The sequence below is a fragment of the Oncorhynchus mykiss genome, chromosome 7 (assembly GCF_013265735.2).
Source record: "Oncorhynchus mykiss isolate Arlee chromosome 7, USDA_OmykA_1.1, whole genome shotgun sequence".
In the NCBI taxonomy this organism is placed as follows: Eukaryota; Metazoa; Chordata; class Actinopteri; order Salmoniformes; family Salmonidae; genus Oncorhynchus; species Oncorhynchus mykiss.
In genome coordinates this window covers 16,045,717-16,071,367 of record NC_048571.1, presented here as the reverse complement: position 1 = coordinate 16,071,367, position 25,651 = coordinate 16,045,717, and the positions used below count along the sequence as shown (strand labels likewise).

Sequence of the window (25,651 nt, the reverse complement as noted above, 5' to 3'; positions counted from 1 at the left end):
GTTCTACTTTGTTCACGGAGGATATTTTTGCAGAATTCTGCATGCAGAGTCTCAATTTGGTATTTGTCCCATTTTGTGAATTCTTGGTTGGTGAGCGGACCCCAGACCTCACAGCCATAAAGGGCAATTGGTTCTATAACTGATTCAAGTATTTTTAACCAGATCCTAATTGGTATGTTGAATTTGATGTTTCTTTTGATGGCATAGAATGCCCATCTTGCCTTGTCTCTCAGATCGTTCACAGCTTTGTGGAAGTTACCTGTGGCGCTGATGTTTAGGCCAAGGTATGTATAGTTTTTTGTATTCTCTTGGGCAATGGTGTCTAGATGGAATTTGTATTTGTGATCCTGGCGACTGTACCTTTTTTGGAACACCATTATATTGATCTTACTGAGATTTACTCTCTCTCTCTCTCTCTCTCTCTCTCTCTCTCTCTCTCTCTCTCTCTCTCTCTCTCTCTCTCTCTCTCTCTCTCTCCTGCTGATCGGAGACTGATGTAGATATAATGGATGAAGAGATCCATGTTTTATCTTCTAACTCATCTTTCTGAAGGAGATCCAACCAGATGAGGTTTTGAGGCCGCCACCCCCAAGACCTCGCAGGACCCCGCCCCGATCTCTGCCTCCTCCCCCTCTCCACTACATGTCTCCTGATGTGAGTTCTGGGCCTGTATCCACAAAAAAGCGTCTCGGAGGAGTGCTGATCTAGCATCAGTTTAGCATTTTATTTCATGATGAATAAGTTTGTATGGACAGATCCTAGATCAGCTATCATATCCTGAGGCACATGGTAGACACGGGCCCTGGCCTTAGTTCATTTAGATCATAGTTCTATCCCAACCAAACTAATTTAGGTCCTTTTATTGTCTTTGTCCTTGCAGGTATAGAACCCATTGCTGAACGTAAGTATTACACTCCTTTAATGTGCTATAGTTAAGAACATAGAGTATAACTAACTACTTCTCTCTCTCTCCCCTCCCTCTCTCTCTCTCTCCAGGGTTTGATGGAGACTTGTAACCAGTTTAATGTCAGCAGGAACAGTAGTAATAAGTGGAGGACTTCTCGCCACAGTCATCCTGCTCTGCATTGTAGCAGTGCTGTGCTACTGCAGGCTCCAGGTAACCTGTGTGTGTGTGTCCATGTGACTGTGTGTATGTTTGTGTGTGCGTGTGCCTGTGTGTGTGTTTTATCTGCACAGTCTTTCATGAACAATAACTGATTGGCAACAAAACCTCCCCTCCTTCTCCAATTCCAGTACTACTGCTGTAAGAAAAATGAGTCGGAGGTGGACTTTGCTTCCATGGCTGGAGGAGGTGACAGAACGGGAGGAGGAGAAGGGGATGCTCAAGGGGAGGTTCAGGCTCACTTTGCCTGCAATGCCTGCAGCGCCCCTGGGATGGACAGCCTGGCTGTCACCCCTCTCTGCCTGGAGCCCCTGGAGGTTAGAGTACAGGACTAACACAAAACCCTAGACCTAAACCTAGAGCTACAGTAGGCAGTTGATCCATACATAGAATTCGAATGACTCATTCTATTTCAATCATTCTATTTCTATGGTGATTGTGTGTGTTCCAGGTGGGCCCTCCCCCCAACTACTGCCCCACCTGCTCCCCCTTCTGGCTACGCCCAGAACTTAGTGACGAGCTGCACAACGGAACCGAGCGGCTGGGATTCCATACGTATCACTATGACAACCCCGGACTGTGTCAATCACTGCCCCCGTCAGACACGCCGCAGGCGCCCTTCTTTTTGACCCAGCCCGGCCAATCCCCTTTGAGCTACTATAGCCCCGTTGACATCCACCCTAACACACCCTGCAGTAACAGACGCCCCTACAGCACACCGGTTTGACACACATGGACACACACACACACACACTGACGTAACACACGTACTCATACAAACACTCCTTCTCCCAGGGGAAAGAGACCCAGAGACATCCAGATTATCACCCATCCAGGGGAGAGAGACACACACTGAACCCACAGATGGAGCCTCCTGATCGGGATAGAACTACATACGGACCCTTGTCTGGTGCAGCGGTGTGGAGGTCTGGTCATCTGGTAACCCCTACAGTGGAGGAGATGTTGGCTTTGACTATGGGAGAGTACTACAGATGATGGGAGAAGATAGACGAGAGCAGCAACACACTGTTGTTTCTCTCTCTTTCTCTCGATCTGTCTTTCTCTCCCTCCTTTTCCATCATTTTCCATCATCTCTCTCCTCTGCCTGAAACCTGATAATGTGAATGAGGTGACTGACATGAGGGCTATATGTGTTTTCATTGTAAGTTTGTAAGATTTTTTTTTCTTCCAGAGTTTAAAGGAGCAGTATGTCCCTGGTTGACCCTTAGAAAAAAAAAACATTTGCAGTTTTACATGTGATTTAAAAAATATATATTATTGTAAGAGGATATCCGGATGCATTATATATAATCCTGGCTAAAACAATACAAACACACAAACATTTTAGCCAACGAGGGCATCTGTTTGTCTAATTCTAGGATGTTTCATTTAGCCCTTACCCTTCAGTCCTTCAAAACAGATTCTGTACACTCACTAAAAGATGTTCATCATGACACTGTTGATAATATAGACTAGTATTGATAAAAGAGATTTGACTGTTTTCACACAATGCACTTTTCTCACAGGGTGCGTCCCAAATTGCATTGTATTCCCTATATAGTACACTAGTTTTGACCAGGACCCATATGGGTCTGGTCAAAAGTAGTGCACTATCTAGGGAACAGGATGCCATTTTCGACAAAGCCATAGTCTTCACATCTTAGTCTTTCTCACTTCTCGTCCTTTTGTGATTCTTTGTTAGAGAGTTGATGGGAAAATGGACATCTGTCTGTTCATGTGTTGATTTACTGAAAAAAAACACTCAAAGTTTGTGTTCACTGCTATGTAGTCACACACTCACACAAAGACACTTTGCTTGCTGCTTGTAGTCTGCCAATGAAGGTAACTTTAATATTGAATTCACTAATTCTATACTATATTTATTTTTTCTATTAAAGGTGGACTATTTCTATTAAAAATGACATCATCATACACAGCAGGGAAACTTCCTGCTTACAGACTATTTGCACTGTTCATTGACACATGCCCATATTGGGAAGAGCCAGTGACAGATTAGAATTTTGTTGTTGATGATGTCTCTCAACAGGAAGTTGACCCGTGGTGTACGATGATGTCATGTAGCTGAGTCTCCCTTTAAAATGAACTCTGAAGATGAATTCCACGTTTAGCACACAATGTTCCTTTTTGAAGATAAATGAATATGTATATCTGCCTGAACTCGTCTGTGTTTCTTCACTAACAATGAATCAAATAATATATACCATTTAGCAGACACTTTTATCCAAAGCGACTTGGGTGCATTCATTTATGGTTTTATAACGTATGGGTGGTCCCAGGAATCAAACCAACTCCTCTGCCGTTGCAAGGACCATGCTCTACCAACTGAGCCCCGCAAATTAAAAGCAGACTCAGAAATTTGACAAATACATATAAATAAGAAACAACACAATGTCAATCTAGACGCTAGTGTTATGATGCTTTGACACAACCTGGTTGTCCTGTGGGCCTTCTCTAAAAGGTAGTTGTATGGTGTTGTGTCTGTGAGTTGTGTGAACAAGACTTGTTCAGGATCACCTGTCTCACTCTGCTGTTGGCAGATAGAATTTAAAATAAATATATATATTTCACCTTTATTTAACCAGTTAGGCAAGTTGAAAACAAGTTCTGATTTACAATTGCCACCTGGCCAAGATAAAGCAAAGCAGTTCGACACAACACAGAGTTACACATGGAGTAAAACAAACATACAGTCAATAATACAGTAGAAAAATAAGTCTATATACAATTTGAGCAAGTGAGGTGAGATAAGGGAGGTAAAGGCAAAAAAAGGCTATGGTGGCAAAGTAAATACAATATCGCAAGTAAAACACTGGAATGGTTGGTTTGCAGTGGAAGAATGTGCAAAGTAGAGATCGAAATAATGGGATGCAAAGGAGCAAAATAAATACAGTAGGGGAAGAGGTAGTTGTTTGGGCTAAATTATAGATGGGCTATGTACAGGTGCAGTAATCTGTGAGCTGCTCTGACAGCTGGTGCTTAAAGCTCGTGAGGGAGATAAGTGTTTCCAGTTTCAGAGATGTTTGTAGTTTGTTCCAGTCATTGGCAGCAGAAAACTGGAAGGAGAGGCGGCCAAAGGAAGAATTGGTTTTGGGGGTGACCAGAGAGATTTACCTGCTGGAGCGCGTGCTACAGGTGGGTACTGCTATGGTGACCAGCGAGCTGAGATAAGGGGGGACTTTACCTAGCAGGGTCTTGTAGATGACCTGGAGCCAGTGGGTTTGGCGACGAGTATGAAGCGAGGGCCAGCCAACGAGAGCGTACAGGTCGCAGTGGTGGGTAGTATATGGGGCTTTGGTGACAAAACGGATGGCACTGTGATAGACTGCATCCAATTTATTGAGTAGGGTATTGGAGGCTATTTTGTAAATGACATCGCCGAAGTCGAGGATTGGTAGGATGGTCAGTTTGGCATAGTGAAGGATGCTCTGTTGCAGAATAGGAAGCCAATTCTAGATTTAACTTTGGATTGGAGATGTTTGATATGGGTCTGGAAGGAGAGTTTACAGTCTAACCAGACACCTAAGTATTTGTAGTTGTCCACATATTCTACGTCAGAGCCGTCCAGAGTAGTGAGGTTGGACAGGCGGGCAGGTGCAGGTAGCGATCGGTTGAAGAGCATGCATTTAGTTTTACTTGTATTTAAGAGCAATTGGAGGCCACAGAAGGAGAGTTGTATGGCATTGAAGCTCGTCTGGAGGGTTGTTAACACAGTGTCCAAAGAAGGGCCAGAAGTATACAGAATGGTGTCGTCTGCGTAGAGGTGGATCAGAGACTCACCAGCAGCAAGAGCGACATCATTGATGTATACAGAGAAGAGAGTCGGTCCAAGAATTGAACCCTGTGGCACCCCCATAGACTGCCAGAGGCCCGGACAACAGGCCCTCCGATTTGACACACTGGACTCTATCGGAGAAGTAGTTGGTGAACCATCCGAGGCAATCATTTGAGAAACCAAGGCTGTCGAGTCTGCCGATGAGGATGTGGTGATTGACAGAGTCGAAAGCCTTGGCCAGGTCAATGAATAATGCTGCACAGTATTGTTTCTTATCGATTGCGGTTAAGATATCGTTTAGGACCTTGAGCGTGGCTGAGGTGCACCCATGACCAGCTCTGAAACCAGATTGCATAGCGGAGAAGGTATGGTGGGATTCAAAATGGTCGGTAATCTGTTTGTTGACTTGGCTTTCGAAGACCTTCGAAAGGCAGGGTAGGATAGATATAGGTCTGTAGCAGTTTGGGTCAAGAGTGTCCCCCCCTTTGAAGAGGGTGATGACCGCAGCTGCTTTCCAATCTTTGGGAATCTCAGACGACACCAAAGAGAGGTTGAACAGGCAACAATTTCAGCAGATAATTTTAGATAGAAAGGGTCCAGATTATCTAGCCCGTCTGATTTGTACGGGTCTAGATTTTGCAGCTCTTTCAGAACATCAGCTGACTGAATTTGGGAGAAGGAGAAATGGGGAAGGCTTGGGAGAGTAGCTGTGGGGGGTGCAGTGCTGTTGACCGGGGTAGGGGTAGCCAGGTGAAAAGCATGGCCAGCCGTAGAAAAATGCTTATTGAAATTCTCAATTATAGTGGATTTATCTGTGGTGACAGTGTTTCCTATCTTCAGTACAGTGGGCAGCTGGGAGCAGGTGTTCTTATTCTCCATGGACTTTACAGTGTCCCAGAACTTTTTTGAGTTTGTGTTGCAGGAAGCAAATTTCTGCTTGAAAAAGCTAGCCTTGGCTTTTCTAACTGCCTGTGTATATTGGTTTCAAGCTTCCCTGAAAAGTTACATATCACGGGGGCTGTTCGATGCTAATGCAGAACACCATAGGATGTTGTTGTGTTGGTTAAGGGCAGTCAGGTCTGGAGAGAACCAAGGGCTATATCTGTTCCTGGTTCTAAATTTCTTGAATGGGGCATGCTTATGAATAACATACGCATGCCCCATGCAACCTGGAGTCAGATGAGGCCGTTTTAAAACAGTAATATTAGAACAAATAGTAAGAGTAAAGGATCATAAATGGTCACATATAAGTAAAGACAGTTTCATGTGTTTGTCTTTGTTTCCCTTCTGTTAATTAGAGGCTCCTGGTTCATCTGGAGAGCCGTCCCTGTGTTGTAGTTCAGAGATGTGATCAATCTATACAAAGCTCTGTGGGACCACAAGTCGCTTACTGTCGCTGAGATATCGTGAGTAAGAGACAACGTGTGTAGAATTGAGAGAGAGAGAGAGAGAGAGAGACAGCTTTTGGGTTGCATCTTCTGTGTTGTGTTCAGATGTATTGTAAGTATTACTGTAGTGGCAGGACCAGTTTAAACTCCTGACAAACCCCTTTCAGCCCTGGCCTTCTGGAGACAATAGCACTGTGAGGAGAGGCACCCACACACCACACACATGCACGCACACACACACATACCACACACGCGCATACACACACACACACACACACACACACACACACACACACGCATGCACGCACACACACACACACACACACATACACACACACATATCCTAAATACCAGGCATAGAACAGCATGAACCTTCTTACCTCTCAGTTGAGAGGGCATCATTAATATGCGTGTTCTACGTGTGTGTGTGTGTGTGTGTGTGTGTGTGTGTGTGTGTGTTGACTGGGTTGGGGGGTTTCAGAGTGGAGGAGTGTGAATCTCTTTACAGGGAAGCAATAGAGAGGGAATGAGAGGAGGGTGAAGAGAATAAGAAAGGGGAGGACAGCAGTAGGTGTGTCTGTGTCACACACCTCGTATATATAAACCCGTCAAACCTGTACTTCTTCATTTGTATGTGTTTCTGTGTGTGTTTCGTCCACTGCTGTATCTGCCTGCTAGCTGGAGTGTGTCTGTGTGTTTCATGCACATGTTGGACTATGCCCTTGGACTTTACCTTTGGACTACCTGAGTTAGTTTACCTGGCTTTCAGCTGTTGTTTTTCACAAGTACCGCCTCTGACCTGCTGAAGTTCACCTGTCAGGGTGTTGACCTGTGTATATCTGACTGACTGGGAGTTACTACCTCTGTTGGAATTCACCTGTTAGAGGGAGCTCAGCTGTGTATCAACACGTGCCTCTCTGCTACTGGAGTTTATTTGTGTGAAAGAGTTTACCTGTGTGAAGGAGTTTACCTGTGTGAAGGAGTTTACCTGTGTGAAGGAGTTTACCTGTGTAAAGGAGGTTTACCTGTGTGAAGGAGGTTTACCTGTGTGAAGGAGTATGAAGGAGGTTTACCTGTGTAAAGGAGTTTACCTGTGTGAAGGAGGTTTACCTGTGTGAAGGAGTTTACCTATGTGAAGGAGTTTACCAGTGTGAAGGAGGTTTACCTGTGTGAAGGAGTTTACCTGTGTGAAGGAGGTTTACCTGTGTGAGAAGGAGGTTTACCTGTGTGAAGGAGGTTTACCTGTGTGAAGGAGTTTATTTACCTGTGTGAAGGAGGTTTACCTGTGTGAAGGAGGTTTACCTGTCTGACTAGAACACCTGTTGGAATTCTGACCAACTAATTCTTTGGAGCTTCTCTCTCCTACTGGGGTTCACGTACCTGAGAGTAGAGGCCTGCATCCTCCAGCTGTGTGTGTGTGTGTGTGTGTGTGTGTGTGTGTGTGTGTGTCAGGATGATGGAAGAAGTGTCTATCAGGGTGGCATATGACTCCCACATGGCGGAGGAGAAGATACTGGCCTGCCTGATGGCCGAGTCTATACCCAAACACACGGTGAGAGCACAACCATGACACAACCATACCCAAACCCACAGTGAGACCACAACCATTATACAACCATGACACAACCATACCCAAACACACAGTAAGACCACAACCACTACACAACCATGACACAACCATACCGAAACACACGGTGAGACCACAACCATTATACAACCATGACACAACCATACCCAAACACACGGTAAGACCACAACCATTATACAACCATGACACAACCATACCCAAACACACGGTAAGACCACAACCATTATACAACCATAACACAATTGCTGCTGTGTCATAGAGCATGTGGTCATACAACAGCAACAACCCCCAACTACAGTATTATAGGACAGCCATCTAGTGAACATGCAGACTAACCTCTTGTACCATCTCCCCTGCTCTAAGGCAAACAACAACAACAGCAACACCCTCCTCTAGTGGCCATGCAGACTAAACTCCTGTACCATCTCCCCTGCTCTAAGGCAAACAACAACAACAGCAACACCCCCCTCTAGTGGCCATGCAGACTAAACTCCTGTACCATCTCCCTGCTCTAAGGCAAACAACAACAACAGCAACACCCCCCTCTAGTGCCCGTGCAGACTAAACTCCTGTACCATCTCCCCTGCTCTAAGGCAAACAACAACAACAGCAACACCCCCCTCTAGTGGCCGTGCAGACTAAACTCCTGTACCATCTCCCCTGCTCTAAGGTAAACAACAACAACAGCAACACCCCCCTCTAGTGGCCATGCAGACTAAACTCCTGTACCATCTCCCCTGCTCTAAGGCAAACAACAACAACAGCAACACCCCACTCTAGTGGCCGTGCAGACTAAACTCCTGTACCATCTCCCCTGCTCTAAGGCAAACAACAACAACAGCAACACCCCCCTCTAGTGGCCATGCAGACTAAACTCCTGTACCATCTCCCTGCTCTAAGGCAAACAACAACAACAGCAACACCCCCCTCTAGTGCCCGTGCAGACTAAACTCCTGTACCATCTCCCCTGCTCTAAGGCAAACAACAACAACAGCAACACCCCCCTCTAGTGGCCGTGCAGACTAAACTCCTGTACCATCTCCCCTGCTCTAAGGTAAACAACAACAACAGCAACACCCCCCTCTAGTGGCCGTGCAGACTAAATTCCTGTACCATCTCCCCTGCTCTAAGGCAAACAACAACAACAGCAACACCCCCCTCTTGTGGCCATGCAGACTAAACTCCTGTACCATCTCCCCTGCTCTAAGGCAAACAACAACAACAGAAACACCCCCCTCTAGTGGCCGTGCAGACTAAACTCCTGTACCATCTCCCCTGCTCTAAGGCAAACAACAACAACAGCAACAACCCCCTCTAGTGGCCATGAAGACTAAACTCCTGTACCATCTCCCCTGCTCTAAGGCAAACAACAACAACAGCAACAACCCCCTCTAGTGGCCATGCAGACTAAACTCCTGTACCATCTCCCCTGCTCTAGGGCAAACAACAACAACAGAAACACCCCCCTCTAGTGGCCGTGCAGACTAAACTCCTGTACCATCTCCCCTGCTCTAAGGCAAACAACAACAACAGCAACAACCCCCTCTAGTGGCCATGCAGACTAAACTCCTGTACCATCTCCCCTGCTCTAGGGCAAACAACAACAACAGAAACACCCCCCTCTAGTGGCCGTGCAGACTAAACTCCTGTACCATCTCCCCTGCTCTAAGGCAAACAACAACAACAGCAACAACCCCCTCTAGTGGCCATGCAGACTAAACTCCTGTACCATCTCCCCTGCTCTAGGGCATGACATTCACAACAAGGACCAGGGTTACTAAGCATTTGCACCAGATGTAAAGGTTGAACTTCTTGTTATCTTTTTAGGAGGTTTGACTGTTACATGTGAAGACTATTATCTTCCGTGCGTTGCAAAATGTGCTCTCTCTCTCTCTCTCTCTCTCTCTCTCTCTCTCTCTCTCTCTCTCTCTCTCTCTCTCTCTCTCTATTCAATTCAATTCAATTCAATTCAATTCAATTTTTCAATTGAAGGGGCTTTATTGGCATGGGAAACATACAGTTGAAGTCGGAAGTGTACATACAACTTTGCCAAATACATTTAAACTCAGTTTTCACAATTCCTGACATTTAATTCTAGTAACAATTCCGTCTTAGGTCAGTTTGTCACGCTCTGACCTCTACAATTTTTCTCAATTGCTAAAACACAATTTCTGAAACCTTGCTCCATTTCCTAATTACATTCAACCCAAAACCTCATCTTCAAGCACTATTTACATAACCTCTGACTCCTCTTGCAAAATGTTCTATCATAGTAGCTCAAAATTGATCAGAAATTACTCCTCTGCTTTGCTCTTTGCAATTTCGTTTTTTGTTCTTCCTCCTTTTTGTACTCCTATTTTTACAGTACTGTACCCTGCATCTCACAAACCTGTCCTTTGTCTCTGTCATACTGTAATTCTTGTTCTTTGTTGATATGAACCTGCAACCAGTCAAAATCTATTGAGCAGTCAGTACTGTTAATAAATGGAAAGCACAATGTTCAGGGCCAGACAATTTGTCCATTGTACAGTATACAGCCTACAATGCACTGTACTACAGTATCCATTCTCAGACTTTCTCCTTCCCACCTTCAACAACCTGTTTGCTCTCTGAACTGGCTTATATTGGTTGTGTCGCATCATTTGAAACAGGTTAAATCAATTTTGAGTGGTTGTTTTCAATCAATTACATATGTTCTCTATTTGTATTTGATTGTTGCCCCTTGTGTTTACCAGTATGGATGACATGTGCAATAGAGTGCAGAATGTGTTTTGAGAATGAGAATGTGTTTAGAGTTTTGTTGAAAAGTCTAAGTGAGATCTGCAAATGGTGTTTTACCATGTGAAATGGTTTAAGGTATTGACAACAGACTGAATAATTAGCTAAATGAGTCCAGGCAACTGAGAACTTTGTTCAGCCAATGGGTTTTAGTGTTTTAGCAATTGAGAAAAACAGTAATATCTCTGTTTTCTTTATGTTTTGGTTAGGTCAGGGTGTGATGAGGGTGGGTATGCTAGTTTTGTATTGTCTAGGGTTTTTGTATATCTAGGGGTTTTGTAGGTCTAGGTATATGTATGTCTATGGTGGCCTGATATGGTTCCCAATCAGAGGCAGCTGTTTATCGTTGTCTATGATTGGGGACCATATTTAGGTAGCCATTTCCCTTGGGTATTTGTGGGTTCTTGTTCTATGTTTAGTTGTCTGTTTGCACTACTCATTAGCTTCATGTTTTGTTAGTTTGCTCAGTGGTCTTTCTTTAATAAAGGAAGAATGTACACATACCACGCTGCGCCTTGGTGTCCTTCATACGACAAACGTGCCAGTTAGGATCGCCACTTTATTTTAAGAATGTGAAATGTCAGAATAATAATAGAGATAATGATTTAGTTCAACTTTGATTTCTTTCATTACATTCCCAGTGGGTCAGAAGTTTACCTACACTCAATTAGTAGTTGGTAGCATTGTTTAACTTGGGTCAAACGTTTCTGGTAGCCTTCCACAAGCTTCCCACAATAAGTTGGGTGAATTTTGGCCCATTCCTCCTGACAGTGCTGGTGTAACTGAGTCAGGTTTGTAGGTCTCCTTGCTCCACATGCTTTTTCAGTTCTGCTCACACATTTTCTACAGGATTGAGGTCAGGGCTTTGTGATGGCCACTCCAATACCTTGACTTTGTTGTCCTTAAGCCATTTTGTCACAACTTTGGAAGTATGCTTGGTGTCATTGTCCGTTTGGAAGACCCAATTGCGACCAAGCTTTAACTTCCTGTCTGATGTCTTGATGTTGCTTCAATATATCCACATCATTTTCCTACCTCATGATGCCATCTGTTTTATGAAGTGCACCAGTCCCTCCTGCAGCAAAGCCCCCCCACAAAATTATTCTGCCACCCCTGTGCTTCACGGTTGGGATGATGTTCTTCAGCTTGCTTTTCCCTCCAAACATAGCGATGGTCATTATGGCCAAATAGTGTTTCATCAGACCAGAGGATAATTCTCCAAAAAGTACGAACTTTGTCCCCACGTGCAGTTGCAAACCATAGTCTGGCTTTTTTATGGAGGTTTTCGAGCAGTGGCTTCTTCCTTGCTGAGCGGCCTTTCAGGTTGTGTCGATTATAGGACTCATTTTACTGTGGATATAGATACTTTTGTACCTGTTTCCTCCAGCATCTTCACAAGGTCCGTTGCTGTTGTTCTGGGATTGATTTGTACTTTTCGCACCAAAGTACGTACGTTCATCTCTAGGAGACAGAACGTGTCTCCTTCCTGAGCGGTATGATGGCTGCATGGTCCCATGGTGTTTATACTTGTGTACTATTGTTTGTACAGATGAACGTGGTACCTTCAGGCATTTGGAAATTGCTCCCAAGGAAGAACCAGACTTGTGAAGGTCTACAATTTATTTTCTGAGGTCTTGGCTGATTTCTTTTGATTTTCCCATGATGTCAAGCAAAGAGGGACCGAGTTTGAAGGTAGGCCTTGAAATACATCCACAGGTACACCTCCTATTGACTCAAATTATGTAAATTAGCCTATCAGAAGCTTCTAAAGCCATGTCATCCTTTTCTGGAATTTTCCAAGCTGTTTAAAGGCACAGTCAAGTTAGTGTATGTAAACTTCTGACCCACTGGAATTGTAATAGTGAATTATATGTGAAATAATCTGTCTGTAAACAATTGTTGGATAAATGACTTGTGTCATGCACAAAGTAGAGGTCCTAACCGACTTGCCAAAACTATAGTTTGTTAACAAGACATTTGTAGAGTGGTGTAAAAACAAGTTTTAATGACTCCAACCTAAGTGTATGTAAACTTCCTACTTCAACAGTATGTTAACATTGCCAAAGCAAGTGAAATAGATAATTAACAAAAGTGAAATAAACAATAAAAAATTAACAGTAAACATTAAACTTACAAAAATTACAAACTAATTAAGACATTTAAAATGTCATATTATGCATATATACAGTGTGGTAATGATGTGCAAATAGTTAAAGTACAAAAGAGAAAATAAATAAACATAAATATGGGTTGTAGTTACAATGGTGTTTGTTCTTCACTGGTTGACCTTTTTGCTGCTGTGATGGCACACTGTGATATTTCACCCAGTAGATAAGGGAGTTTATCAAAATTGGATTTGTTTTCTAATTCTTTGTGGGTCTGTGCAATCTGAGGGAAATATGTGTCTCTAATATTGTCATACATTTGGCAAGAGGTTAGGAAGTGCAGCTCAGTTATCACCTCATTTTGTGGGCAGTGTGCACATAGCCTGTCTTCTCTTGAGATCCAGGTCTGTCTTCGGTGGCCTTTCTCAATAGCAAGGCTATGCTCACTGAGTCTGTACATAGTCAAAGCTTTCTTTAAGTTTGGGTCACTCACAGTGGTCAGGTATTCTGCAACTGTGTACTCTCTGGTTAGGGCCAAATAGCATTCTAGTTTGCTCTGTTTTGTTGTTGTAAATTCTTTCCAATCACTCCATCTCTGTTTGTGTGATATAACTTTCTCTCAATCAAACTTGGCTGTTGTTTATGTATGCTGAGCCTGTGGACCGTTCTCTCACTCAACCTTGACTGTTGTGGTTCTACAGGTTCCCAGTAAGAAGGCCACGCTGAGAGATAACCAGCCGCAACAACAGGATGACCACATAGACAGATACCAGGTAGGACCAAACCGTTAGCACTTTGATACGTATTAAACCCAACCCCTCCCTCCCTTCCACCTCCACCCAACCACCCAACAATACAGCAAAACCCCACCCACTATTGCTACTCCCCTCCCCCACCTAAACAGTCAGTATTGCCATGCACCCCTCCCCCTTACACCCAAAACCAGCACTCTCTCTCTCTCTACCCCCCAAACCCACCAGAATGTGTGTTCCATATTCTATAGCAATCTATAGGACAAACCTGACTGTGTTCCATGTCCTGTGCATTTTAAGGAGGTAGAACCTGACTTTGTGTTCTCTGTTCTGTGTGTTCCTGCAGAGGGAGAACCGTCAGCTGCAGCAGGCCAGTCTGCGTCTGGAGGAGGAGAATGATGTTCTGGCCCACAGACTGATCACCAGCAAGATCTCCCTGAGGACTGACCTGGATCAGGTACACCCCACATCAACCTCACATCACCCCCTAGCCCCCTACTTCCTGGTCACTCCCCCTATTCCCCTAGTTCCTAGTCACTCCCCCTATTCCCCTAGCTCCTAGTCACTCCCCCTATTCCCCTAGCTCCTAGTCACTCCCCCTATTCCCCTAGCTCCTAGTCACACCCCCTATTCCCCTAGCTCCTAGTCACTCCCCCTATTCCCCTAGCTCCTAGTCACTCCCCCTAGCCCCCTAACTCCTAAGCACTCCTCCGGCCCTCTAACTGTAGGCACCTCCCCTACCTCATTTACCCTTTCCCTATGAACAATAACATTTTCTACACTCTTAGAAAAAAGGGTTCTAAAAAGATTGTTTGGCTGTCCCCATAGGACAACCCTTTTTGGTATCCAGGTAGAACCCTATTTGGTTCCAGTAAGAATTATTTTGGGTTCCATGTAGAACCATTGATGAAAAGGGTTTCACATGGAACCCAAAAGGGTTCTACCTGGACCAAAAAGTGTTCTTCAAAGGCTTCTCCTATTGGGACAGCTGAAGAACTGTTTCATGTTCTATGTAGCACCGTTTTTTCTTAGAATGTAATGTAATCTAGCCCATACCTCCTAGATACTACCTCCTAGATACTACCTCCTAGATACTACCCTAGATACTACCTCCTAGATACTACCCTAGATACTACCTCCTAGATACTACCTCCTAGATACTACCCTAGATACTACCTCCTAGATACTACCTCCTAGATACTACCCTAGATACTACCTCCTAGATACTACCTTCTAGATACTACCCTAGATACTACCTCCTAGATACTACCTCCTAGATACTACCCTAGATACTACCTCCTAGATACTACCTCCTAGATACTACCCTAGATACTACCTCCTAGATACTACCTCCTAGATACTACCTCCTAGATACTACCCTAGATACTACCCTAGATACTACCCTAGATACTACCTCCTAGATACTACCTCCTAGATACTACCCTAGATACTACCCTAGATACTACCTCCTAGATACTACCTCCTAGATACTACCCTAGATACTACCCTAGATACTACCTCCTAGATACTACCTCCTAGATACTACCCTAGATACTACCTCCTAGATACTACCCTAGATACTGCCCTAGATACTACCCTAGATACTACCTCCTAGATACTACCTCCTAGATACTACCCTAGATACTACCCTAGATACTACCTCCTAGATACTACCTCCTAGATACTACCCTAGATACTACCCTAGATACTACCCTAGATACTACCTCCTAGATACTACCTCCTAGATACTACCCTAGATACTACCCTAGATACTACCTCCTAGATACTACCTCCTAGATACTACCCTAGATACTACCCTAGATACTACCTCCTAGATACTACCTCCTAGATACTACCCTAGATACTACCCTAGATACTACCCTAGATACTACCTCCTAGATACTACCTCCTAGATACTACCCTAGATACTACCTCCTAGATACTACCCTAGATACTACCCTCGATACTACCTCCTAGATACTACCCTAGATACTACCCTAGATACTATCCTAGCCCCTACCTCCTAGATACTACCCTAGATACTACCCTAGATACTACCCTAGATACTATCCTAGCCCCTACCTCCTAGATACTACCCTAGATACTACCCTAGATACTATCCTAGCCCCTACCTCCTAGATACTACCCTAGATACTACCTCCTAGATACTACCTCCTAGATACTACCCTAGATACTACCCTAGATACTACCTCCTAGATACTACCTCCTAGATACTACCCTAGATACTACCCTAGATACTACCTCCTAGATACTACCTCCTAGATACTACCCTAGATACTACCCTAGATACTACCCTAGATACTACCTCCTAGATACTACCTCCTAGATACTACCCTAGATACTACCTCCTAGATACTACCCTAGATACTACCCTCGATACTACCTCCTAGATACTACCCTAGATACTACCCTAGATACTATCCTAGCCCCTACCTCCTAGATACTACCCTAGATACTACCCTAGATACTACCCTAGATACTATCCTAGCCCCTACCTCCTAGATACTACCCTAGATACTACCCTAGATACTATCCTAGCCCCTACCTCCTAGATACTACCCTAGATACTACCCTAGATACTACCTCCTAGATACTACCCTAGATACTGCCCTAGATACTACCCTAGATACTACCTCCTAGATACTACCTCCTAGATACTACCCTAGATACTACCTCCTAGATACTACCTTCTAGATACTACCCTAGATACTACCTCGATACTACCTCCTAGATCCCCTAGCTCCTAGTCACTCCCCCTATTCCCCTAGCTCCTAGTCACTCCCCCTATTCCCCTAGCTCCTAGTCACACCCCCTATTCCCCTAGCTCCTAGTCACTCCCCCTATTCCCCTAGCTCCTAGTCACTCCCCCTAGCCCCCTAACTCCTAAGCACTCCTCCGGCCCTCTAACTGTAGGCACCTCCCCTACCTCATTTACCCTTTCCCTATGAACAATAACATTTTCTACACTCTTAGAAAAAAGGGTTCTAAAAGGATTGTTTGGCTGTCCCCATAGGACAACCCTTTTTGGTATCCAGGTAGAACCCTATTTGGTTCCAGTAAGAATTATTTTGGGTTCCATGTAGAACCATTGATGAAAAGGGTTTCACATGGAACCCAAAAGGGTTCTACCTGGACCAAAAAGTGTTCTTCAAAGGCTTCTCCTATTGGGACAGCTGAAGAACTGTTTCATGTTCTATGTAGCATCGTTTTTTCTTAGAATGTAATGTAATCTAGCCCATACCTCCTAGATACTACCTCCTAGATACTACCTCCTAGATACTACCCTAGATACTACCTCCTAGATACTACCCTAGATACTACCTCCTAGATACTACCTCCTAGATACTACCCTAGATACTACCTCCTAGATACTACCTCCTAGATACTACCCTAGATACTACCTCCTAGATACTACCTTCTAGATACTACCCTAGATATTACCTCCTAGATACTACCTCCTAGATACTACCCTAGATACTATCTCCTAGATACTACCTCCTAGATACTACCCTAGATACTACCTCCTAGATACTACCTCCTAGATACTACCTCCTAGATACTACCCTAGATACTACCCTAGATACTACCCTAGATACTACCTCCTAGATACTACCTCCTAGATACTACCCTAGATACTACCCTAGATACTACCTCCTAGATACTACCTCCTAGATACTACCCTAGATACTACCCTAGATACTACCTCCTAGATACTACCTCCTAGATACTACCCTAGATACTACCTTCTAGATACTACCCTAGATACTGCCCTAGATACTACCCTAGATACTACCTCCTAGATACTACCTCCTAGATACTACCCTAGATACTACCCTAGATACTACCTCCTAGATACTACCTCCTAGATACTACCCTAGATACTACCCTAGATACTACCCTAGATACTACCTCCTAGATACTACCTCCTAGATACTACCCTAGATACTACCCTAGATACTACCTCCTAGATACTACCTCCTAGATACTACCCCAGATACTACCCTAGATACTACCTCCTAGATACTACCTCCTAGATACTACCCTAGATACTACCCTAGATACTACCCTAGATACTACCCTAGATACTACCTCCTAGATACTACCTCCTAGATACTACCCTAGATACTACCTCCTAGATACTACCCTAGATACTACCCTCGATACTACCTCCTAGATACTACCCTAGATACTACCCTAGATACTATCCTAGCCCCTACCTCCTAGATACTACCCTAGATACTACCCTAGATACTACCCTAGATACTATCCTAGCCCCTACCTCCTAGATACTACCCTAGATACTACCCTAGATACTATCCTAGCCCCTACCTCCTAGATACTACCCTAGATACTACCCTAGATACTACCTCCTAGATACTACCCTAGATACTACCCTAGCCCCTACCTCCTAGATACTACCCTAGATACTACCCTAGATACTACCCTAGATACTACCTCCTAGATACTACCCTAGATACTACCCTATATACTACCCTAGCCCCTACCTCCTAGATACTACCCTAGATACTACCCTAGCCCCTACCTCCTAGATACTACCTCCTAGATACTACCCTAGATACTACCCTAGATACTACCTCCTAGATACTACCTCCTAGATACTACCCTAGATACTACCTCCTAGATACTACCCTAGATACTGCCCTAGATACTACCCTAGATACTACCTCCTAGATACTACCTCCTAGATACTACCCTAGATACTACCTCCTAGATACTACCTTCTAGATACTACCCTAGATACTACCTCCTAGATACTACCTCCTAGATACTACCCTAGATACTACCTCCTAGATACTACCTCCTAGATACTACCCTAGATACTACCTCCTAGATACTACCTCCTAGATACTACCCTAGATACCACCCTAGATACTACCCTAGATACTACCTCCTAGATACTACCTCCTAGATACTACCCTAGATACTACCCTAGATACTACCTCCTAGATACTACCTCCTAGATACTACCCTAGATACTACCCTAGATACTACCTCCTAGATACTACCTCCTAGATACTACCTCCTAGATACTACCCTAGATACTACCCTAGATACTACCTCCTAGATACTACCTCCTAGATACTACCCTAGATACTACCCTAGATACTACCTCCTAGATACTACCTCCTAGATACTACCCTAGATACTACCCTAGATACTACCCTAGATACTACCTCCTAGATACTACCTCCTAGATACTACCCTAGATACTACCTCCTAGATACTACCCTAGATACTACCCTCGATACTACCTCCTAGATACTACCCTAGATACTACCCTAGATACTATCCTAGCCCCTACCTCCTAGATACTACCCTAGATACTACCCTAGATATTACCCTAGATACTATCCTAGCCCCTACCTCCTAGATACTACCCTAGATACTACCCTAGATGCTATCCTAGCCCCTACCTCCTAGATACTACCCTAGATACTACCCTAGATACTACCTCTTAAATACTACCCTAGATACTACCCTAGCCCCTACCTCCTAGATACTACCCTAGATACTACCCTAGATACTACCCTAGATACTACCTCCTAGATACTACCCTAGATACTACCCTATATACTACCCTAGCCCCTACCTCCTAGATACTACCCTAGATACTACCCTAGCCCCTACCTCCTAGATACTACCTCCTAGATACTAAACTAGATACTACCCTAGATACTACCCTAGATACTACCTCCTAGATACTACCTCCTAGATACTACCCTATATACTACCCTAGCCCATACCTCCTAGATACTACCCTAGATACTACCCTAGCCCCTACCTCCTAGATACTACCCTAGATACTACCCTAGCCCCTACCTCCTAGATACTACCCTAGATACTACCCTAGTCCCTACCTCCTAGATACTACCCTAGATACTACCCTAGCCCTACCTCCTAGATACTACCCTAGATACTACCTCCTAGATACTACCCTAGCCCCTACCTCCTAGATACTACCCTAGATACTACCCTAGCCCTACCTCCTAGATACTACCCTAGCCCCTACCTCCTAGATACTACCCTAGATACTACCTTCTAGATACTACCCTAGCCCCTACCTCCTAGATACTACCCCATATATTACCCTATCCCGTACCTCCTAGATACTACCCTAGATACTACCCTAGATACTACCCTAGCCCCTAACGCCTAGATACTACCCTAGATACTACCCTAGATACTACCCTATCCCCTACCTCCTAGATACTACCCTAGATACTACCCTAGCCCTACCTCCTAGATACTACCCTAGCCCCTACCTCCTAGATACTACCCTAGATACTACCTTCTAGATACTACCCTAGCCCCTACCTCCTAGATACTACCCCATATATTACCCTATCCCCTACCTCCTAGATACTACCCTAGATACTACCCTAGATACTACCCTAGCCCCTACCGCCTAGATACTACCCTAGATACTACCCTAGTCCCTACCGCCTAGATACTACCTCCTAGATACTACCCTAGATACTACCCTAGCCCCTATCTCCATAGGCACTTATACATACAGACAGACAGACTTCTGAACGTGTTGTTGGGCCCACAGGCGGAGGACAGAGTGGATGAGCTGACCAAAGAGCTGCTGAAGACCAGAAAGAAATTGAAGAATGCAGAGGAAGAGAAGAGAGGGAAGGAGGAGGAGGCTGCTCAGGTAATCTCTTCTATCTATCCATCCGTCCTTTATGTTTCCATACTTTGATGTGAGGTAATAATGTAATATTATATTTATGGTAATAATGTAATATTATGTTAGATTTATGGTAATAATGTAATATTATATTATATTTATGGTAATAATGTAATACTGCATTCTATTTATGGTAATAATGTAATATTATAATCTATTTATGGTAATAATGTACTATTGTATTCTATTGATGGTAATAATGTAATACAGCATTCTATTTACGGTAATAATGTAATATTATAATCTATTTATGGTAATAATGTAATATTGTACTCTCTTTATGGTAATAATGTAATATTGTATTCTATGTATGGTAATAATATTATATTATATTTATGGTAATCATGTAACATTGGATTCCATTTATAATAATAATAATAAGTAATAATGTAATATTATATTTATGGTAATACTGTATTATTAGATTATATTTATGAGTAATAATGAAACATTTAATTATGTGTATGGACATATATTTACCATTTCACAGTTGAAGGAGGTGTTAAGGACAAAGCTGGACAAGGCTGATCCAGAGGTGAAGAGGAGCTCAGGCATCATCTCAGACTACAAACAGGTACAGTGCACATGCACGCGCGCACACACACACAAACACACACACACACACACACACACACACACACACACACACACACACACACACACACACACACACACACACACACACACACACACACACACACAAACACACACACACACACACACACACACACACAATCCTAATGCTATATTGTTTCTTCTGTCTGTCAGATCTGTTCCCAGCTGACCAGTCGGGTGGAGAGGCAGCAGGCGGCCCACAGAGAGGACCTGGACAAACTCATGGTGAGGAGGAATATGACACCGTCTGATGATGTCACAGTTTGGCAATCACACAGTTTGATGATGTAATTTGTTCTGTATGGATATCACCTCTCACTCTGCATGTTTATAATAAAACACTTTTGAAGTGTCTGGTCAAAACCCTCCCACCCTCTCCTCCCTCTCTCAGAATGCTGTGATGGCGTGTTCTCGCTGCCGACAGGCTCTAGATTCTCCAATCATGGAAGGCTCCAGTTCCACAGCCCCGTACCAGAGAAGAATCAGCACCAGAGAAAAAGGCCAGCAAAGAGACCAGGAAACAGAACTGGACCAGCAGACGACTGGTACCAGGGAACAAGACCAGGAGAAGGTGTGTCTGAGTGGCCAGGTCACAGAGCTGGAGAAGGAGCTGGCCCAGACTAAACTACAGATGGTGGAGGCCAAGTGCAAGATCCAGGTCAGCTCAGAGCACACTACACACTTCATAGTGCACACTACACACTTCATAGTGCACACTACACACTTCATAGTGCACACTACACACTTCATATTGCACATGTTCACAGTACATAGTTCATAGTACACACTCCTTAATGCACGGTACACACTTTTTTGTGGACAGTACACACTCCATAGTGATATATGATGTGTTGTGTTGTCCCCTGTGTAGGAGCTGGAACACCAGAAGGGGGTGCTGCAACGTGATCTCCAGACAGCTAGGAACAGCTGGCTCACTAAGACTATACGGTCAGCCGGAGGGGGTCTGCAGAGCAGCAGCCTACCCAGGGGGAGAGCCTCTGCAATGGGGCGCTCTCTACATGGCCTCCCCCTCTCAGCCTGGAGCTCCAGGAGACTGTCATGGGCCCCCAGGAAGGACCGGGGGGGAGATGTCTGACATGGAAGGGAGGGGGAGAGACAGCAAGAAGAGGACATACTGAGAGTATAGATAATATGTATTGGAATGATTATACATGTCTCTTGGTGATTGTTTGTTTCTGCATTCTAGTGCCTATTTTGGTTTTATTTGTTATTGTCAAAAACAGATTTGGATACAGGAGTTTTATGTGTGTTTTATGTATTGCTTTGGCTCTTAAAACAAAACTCCAAACTGGTAACACTTGTATGGCACCCAGTCAGTCCTTCATTCAAAACGTTTCATTGAGCATTCATTGTATGATTTGATTTGTTGCATACAGCACATCTCTGATCTTGTCAATATCGAGATTTACATTATTTTTTTTTTACAGTGAAGTAAATCAATAGTCACCATCATTGTAGTACATTCAAGTATATATCCATACTTTTTCTGTTTCTACTTTACAGACATTTTCATTAAGTCGTTCTCAGAATCTGTAACAGACAAACCAGTTGACATGTAAAGTCAGTCAGGTCACCCGGGATACAAGTATTCGACGTCAGTATTCGACGTCCATCCATATCTGAGGACGTCCAGAGGTGATGTGGAAATCGGCCACTAGGAGGAACGGTGAGCGCGGTTACCTTCAAGTCGGTTTGGATTTTCAGAAGCATCTGCCTCTGATTCCAAATTTTGGAAGTTTGAATCCAGCGATAAAAAGTTGTTTTTGAGATAATTGTTTTAAGCCTATCCCAAACCTTAACCCTTACATGAACCATTCAGAGTTAATGCCTAACTTTAAGATTTTGGAATTAATGCCTAAACCTAACACTTAAACACAGAAATTTTAAATTTGAGAAACATGGATAAAGGTCTAATTCTGACGTGAGACTGTGAGATCTAGTTGTGTAATGTATAGGTTTACCAAACATATACGTGATCATCAATTTAAAGCAGTTCGATTAAGTAATAGTAAATGGTCTTTTATTAACAGAAGAAAAGAGAAACATATCAAAAGTGAGTATGCATTGTGCACGGCAGTTACGTTGTGGCGAAATCCTGCACGGTAGTGGTACTCTCTCTATTCTACTCTTTTCCTTTTGGCATGGTTAACACCTGCCTGGCGCCCGAACAAAATCTTTATCTTTACCCCTCTAATAAATACCGCTACAACGTTATATGAACATGCACTGCAATGTGAAACATGTATTTCTAGATGAAACACTGATTACGTTTGGTGAAAATGTGTGATTTTAAGTGTTGTACTTAGTCAATTGAAAATGAGCTTAAAGTTTTGAAACGACTGCCTTTTTGGTGATCGGTTTTGAGTTTTGTACTAAGAGTAGTGAAAATGTACCACATGGCCTACTTATTAAAATTGCACTGAAGCATACAAAAAACTGTAAATCATCTTATAAACAAGGGCTTTATTGATCTCATTGAATTTCTTTGTACTTAGTCAAAATAGACGAGACAGCAGAGAGCACAGATAAAGGAACAAGTTGGGTAGTGTCTTAAATGACACCCTATTCCCTATAAAGTGCAATACTTTTGACCAAAGCAACATAGGACTGACAAATAGGACTCAGGCAGAAAAAGAGCATTATAGGGAATAGATTGGTATTTGGGATACAGCCTTTATGTTAGACAACAAACCCTCCATTACACACCAGGGTCCCGTTCAGGACAGGAGAGGGCAACATATTGAAAGTAAAGCTGACATGATTCCTATTTACTTTACATGTCAGAGACACATCTGTTCAACATACAATATTTCTGTCTGAACGTTCCACGATCTGAATGTGCTCCACTGAATGAGGCAAAAGCTTCTGTTCTCTCTCTCCTATTTCTCTCTGCTCCCCTCCCTACACCGTTTATCATTTTCTCTCCTCTTCTCTTCTTACAAACACTTGAGGACATAGAAGTTGCACGTAGTCCCACGCGGACACCCGCACAGCGTTCCGACACGCGCACCTTTGCGAACAGCGCACTGCTCGCCCGCGTCACACTAGGAAACAAACAAACAGTTTGTTATTTAATTGAATGATGATGGTGGTGGTGGCATCTGTCTCCAGACTGTGATTCTGAAACATCTACACCGGTTTTCCAGAATCAGATTAATCCTAGCAACTCCTGAACTATATATATATTTTTAAACACTGTCAATATAGAACCTTTATCGAAAGTCCCGTTTTGACCATTTGAAACACGCAATATAAGGCTAGACTCAATGAAGAAGTAAAATGCATGACAGACAGGCTAACTACTTAAAAATAATGTATTGATAATAGGACTTTAAGCACTTTAAAATGATTGATCAGGTCTATTCAGGTCTGTTCTTACCGACGGCAGCCAGCCAAGCTTCTTTTCTGATAACGGCATCTGTTTGTTCTTCAGTTTCTCCAGAACTTCTTGTAAAGCTTCAATCTATATGACAGAGAAAAACAAACAAAAACGATAGGCTGCTATATATATATATATATATATATATATATATATATTATAGCTAGAAAACAAGTACAAAGAGAGGGTTGAATCGACTAAACTATCAAGCGCACAAACCAAACAACTTCACAAACATAAAACAATTTAAACTTACCAGATCCTTCTCTTCTTGTGATTTGTGGGGGAACTCTAGAGCGCGAGTCTCAAACTCCAAGGAGGTGTAGTCAGCGAGACAGAGAAATGCGCAGCAGGAGGCTGCGAGGAAAAGCAGTAGAATGCTGGCCATGGTGCTGAAACAACCAGAAGGGATGGAGATACAGCGGGGCTTCTGCAGGTGGTTAGCAGGGGCTTGGTGAACACTGGGCGGGTCAGGTGGGCTATGATTCAGGGTGATAGATTCAGGGGCTTGATTTTATAGAGTTTGCTGACATCATACAGCTACTGTAATATGTATGACCACTGACATGAGCGGAGTGACAGAGGTAACCACTGACCGGAGAGGGTCCTATGCACGCACATACACGCGCCAGAGGATGTTGTGATGGAGAGGCGTTGTCTGATAGAACACCTCTGTTCACCTCTTTCCAATAATCCCAGGTCACAGCCCCTGGCTGTTGAGACCAATCTTTAATCAGCATCCAATTTCCTTTTGGGTGTGTGTGTCTGCCTAACCTCTCATTTGGTGTACACAGTGAGCAGCCCTGAGACTCCACATCACAGGCTAATCTCACCAGACCACTTAAAGAACCCACCTCTCTCCCTATCTCTCTCACACACACACAATACTATTTCCAAGCAAGAATTCTGCTTGAGAATGGTTTAAGTGGGGAGAGGAAAACTGAAAACCATCTGTTATTGGCTGAGAGGTTTGGAACTCTCTTCGTCTATTAACCTTTCTAGCGCAGGCGTTCCGCTAGCGGAACCCCTCAACAACATTCCGCTGAAAAGGCAGCGCACGAAATTCAAAAATATTTTAGAAATATGTAACTTTCACACTTTAACAAGTCCAATACAGCAAATGAAAGAAACATATTGGTAATCTACCCATCGTGTCCGATTTAAAAAATGCTTAACAGCAAAAGCACAACATCACATGTTGGATCCCTGCCAAGTCAAAAAAACACAGCCATTTTCCCAGCCAAAGATAGGAGTCACAAAAAGCAGAAATATAGATAAAATGAATCACTAACCTTTGATGATCTTCATCAGATGACACTCATAGGACATCATGTTACACAATACATGTATGTTTTGTTCGATAATGTGCATAT

At 43.5% G+C, this 25,651-nt stretch overlaps 3 protein-coding genes across 4 annotated transcripts; 2 read left to right on the top strand and 1 right to left on the bottom strand.

Moving 5' to 3' along the window:
* The first annotated feature begins 452 nt into the window (after window positions 1-452).
* LOC110528908 (protein FAM163A-like) lies at window positions 453-3,486 on the top strand. 2 transcript variants are annotated; one of them, XM_021611094.2, is made up of 5 exons: window positions 453-654; window positions 881-901; window positions 997-1,117; window positions 1,255-1,440; window positions 1,575-3,486. In XM_021611094.2, exons 3-5 carry the CDS (start codon window positions 1,025-1,027, stop codon window positions 1,848-1,850), a joined length of 555 nt encoding a protein of 184 aa, XP_021466769.1. In that variant the 5' UTR covers window positions 453-654; window positions 881-901; window positions 997-1,024; the 3' UTR covers window positions 1,851-3,486. The 2 variants fall into 2 exon arrangements, with proteins under 2 accessions (XP_021466769.1, XP_036838655.1); XM_036982760.1 differs by having other exon boundaries at window positions 881-1,117.
* A 3,404-nt stretch (window positions 3,487-6,890) lies between these two features.
* Window positions 6,891-23,349, top strand: LOC110528781 (rab GTPase-activating protein 1-like). The gene is made up of 8 exons (XM_036982757.1): window positions 6,891-7,856; window positions 13,477-13,548; window positions 13,874-13,984; window positions 20,123-20,227; window positions 20,754-20,837; window positions 21,032-21,103; window positions 21,270-21,536; window positions 21,750-23,349. Exons 1-8 carry the CDS (start codon window positions 7,758-7,760, stop codon window positions 21,972-21,974), a joined length of 1,035 nt encoding a protein of 344 aa, XP_036838652.1. The 5' UTR covers window positions 6,891-7,757; the 3' UTR covers window positions 21,975-23,349.
* Window positions 23,320-25,303, bottom strand: LOC110528915 (cocaine- and amphetamine-regulated transcript protein-like). Its single transcript, XM_021611100.2, has 3 exons — window positions 24,535-25,303; window positions 24,279-24,362; window positions 23,320-23,943 (listed from the first exon to the last, which is right to left on the bottom strand). Exons 1-3 carry the CDS (start codon window positions 24,664-24,666, stop codon window positions 23,836-23,838), a joined length of 324 nt encoding a protein of 107 aa, XP_021466775.1. The 5' UTR covers window positions 24,667-25,303; the 3' UTR covers window positions 23,320-23,835.
* Between the last annotated feature and the right edge of the window lie 348 nt (window positions 25,304-25,651).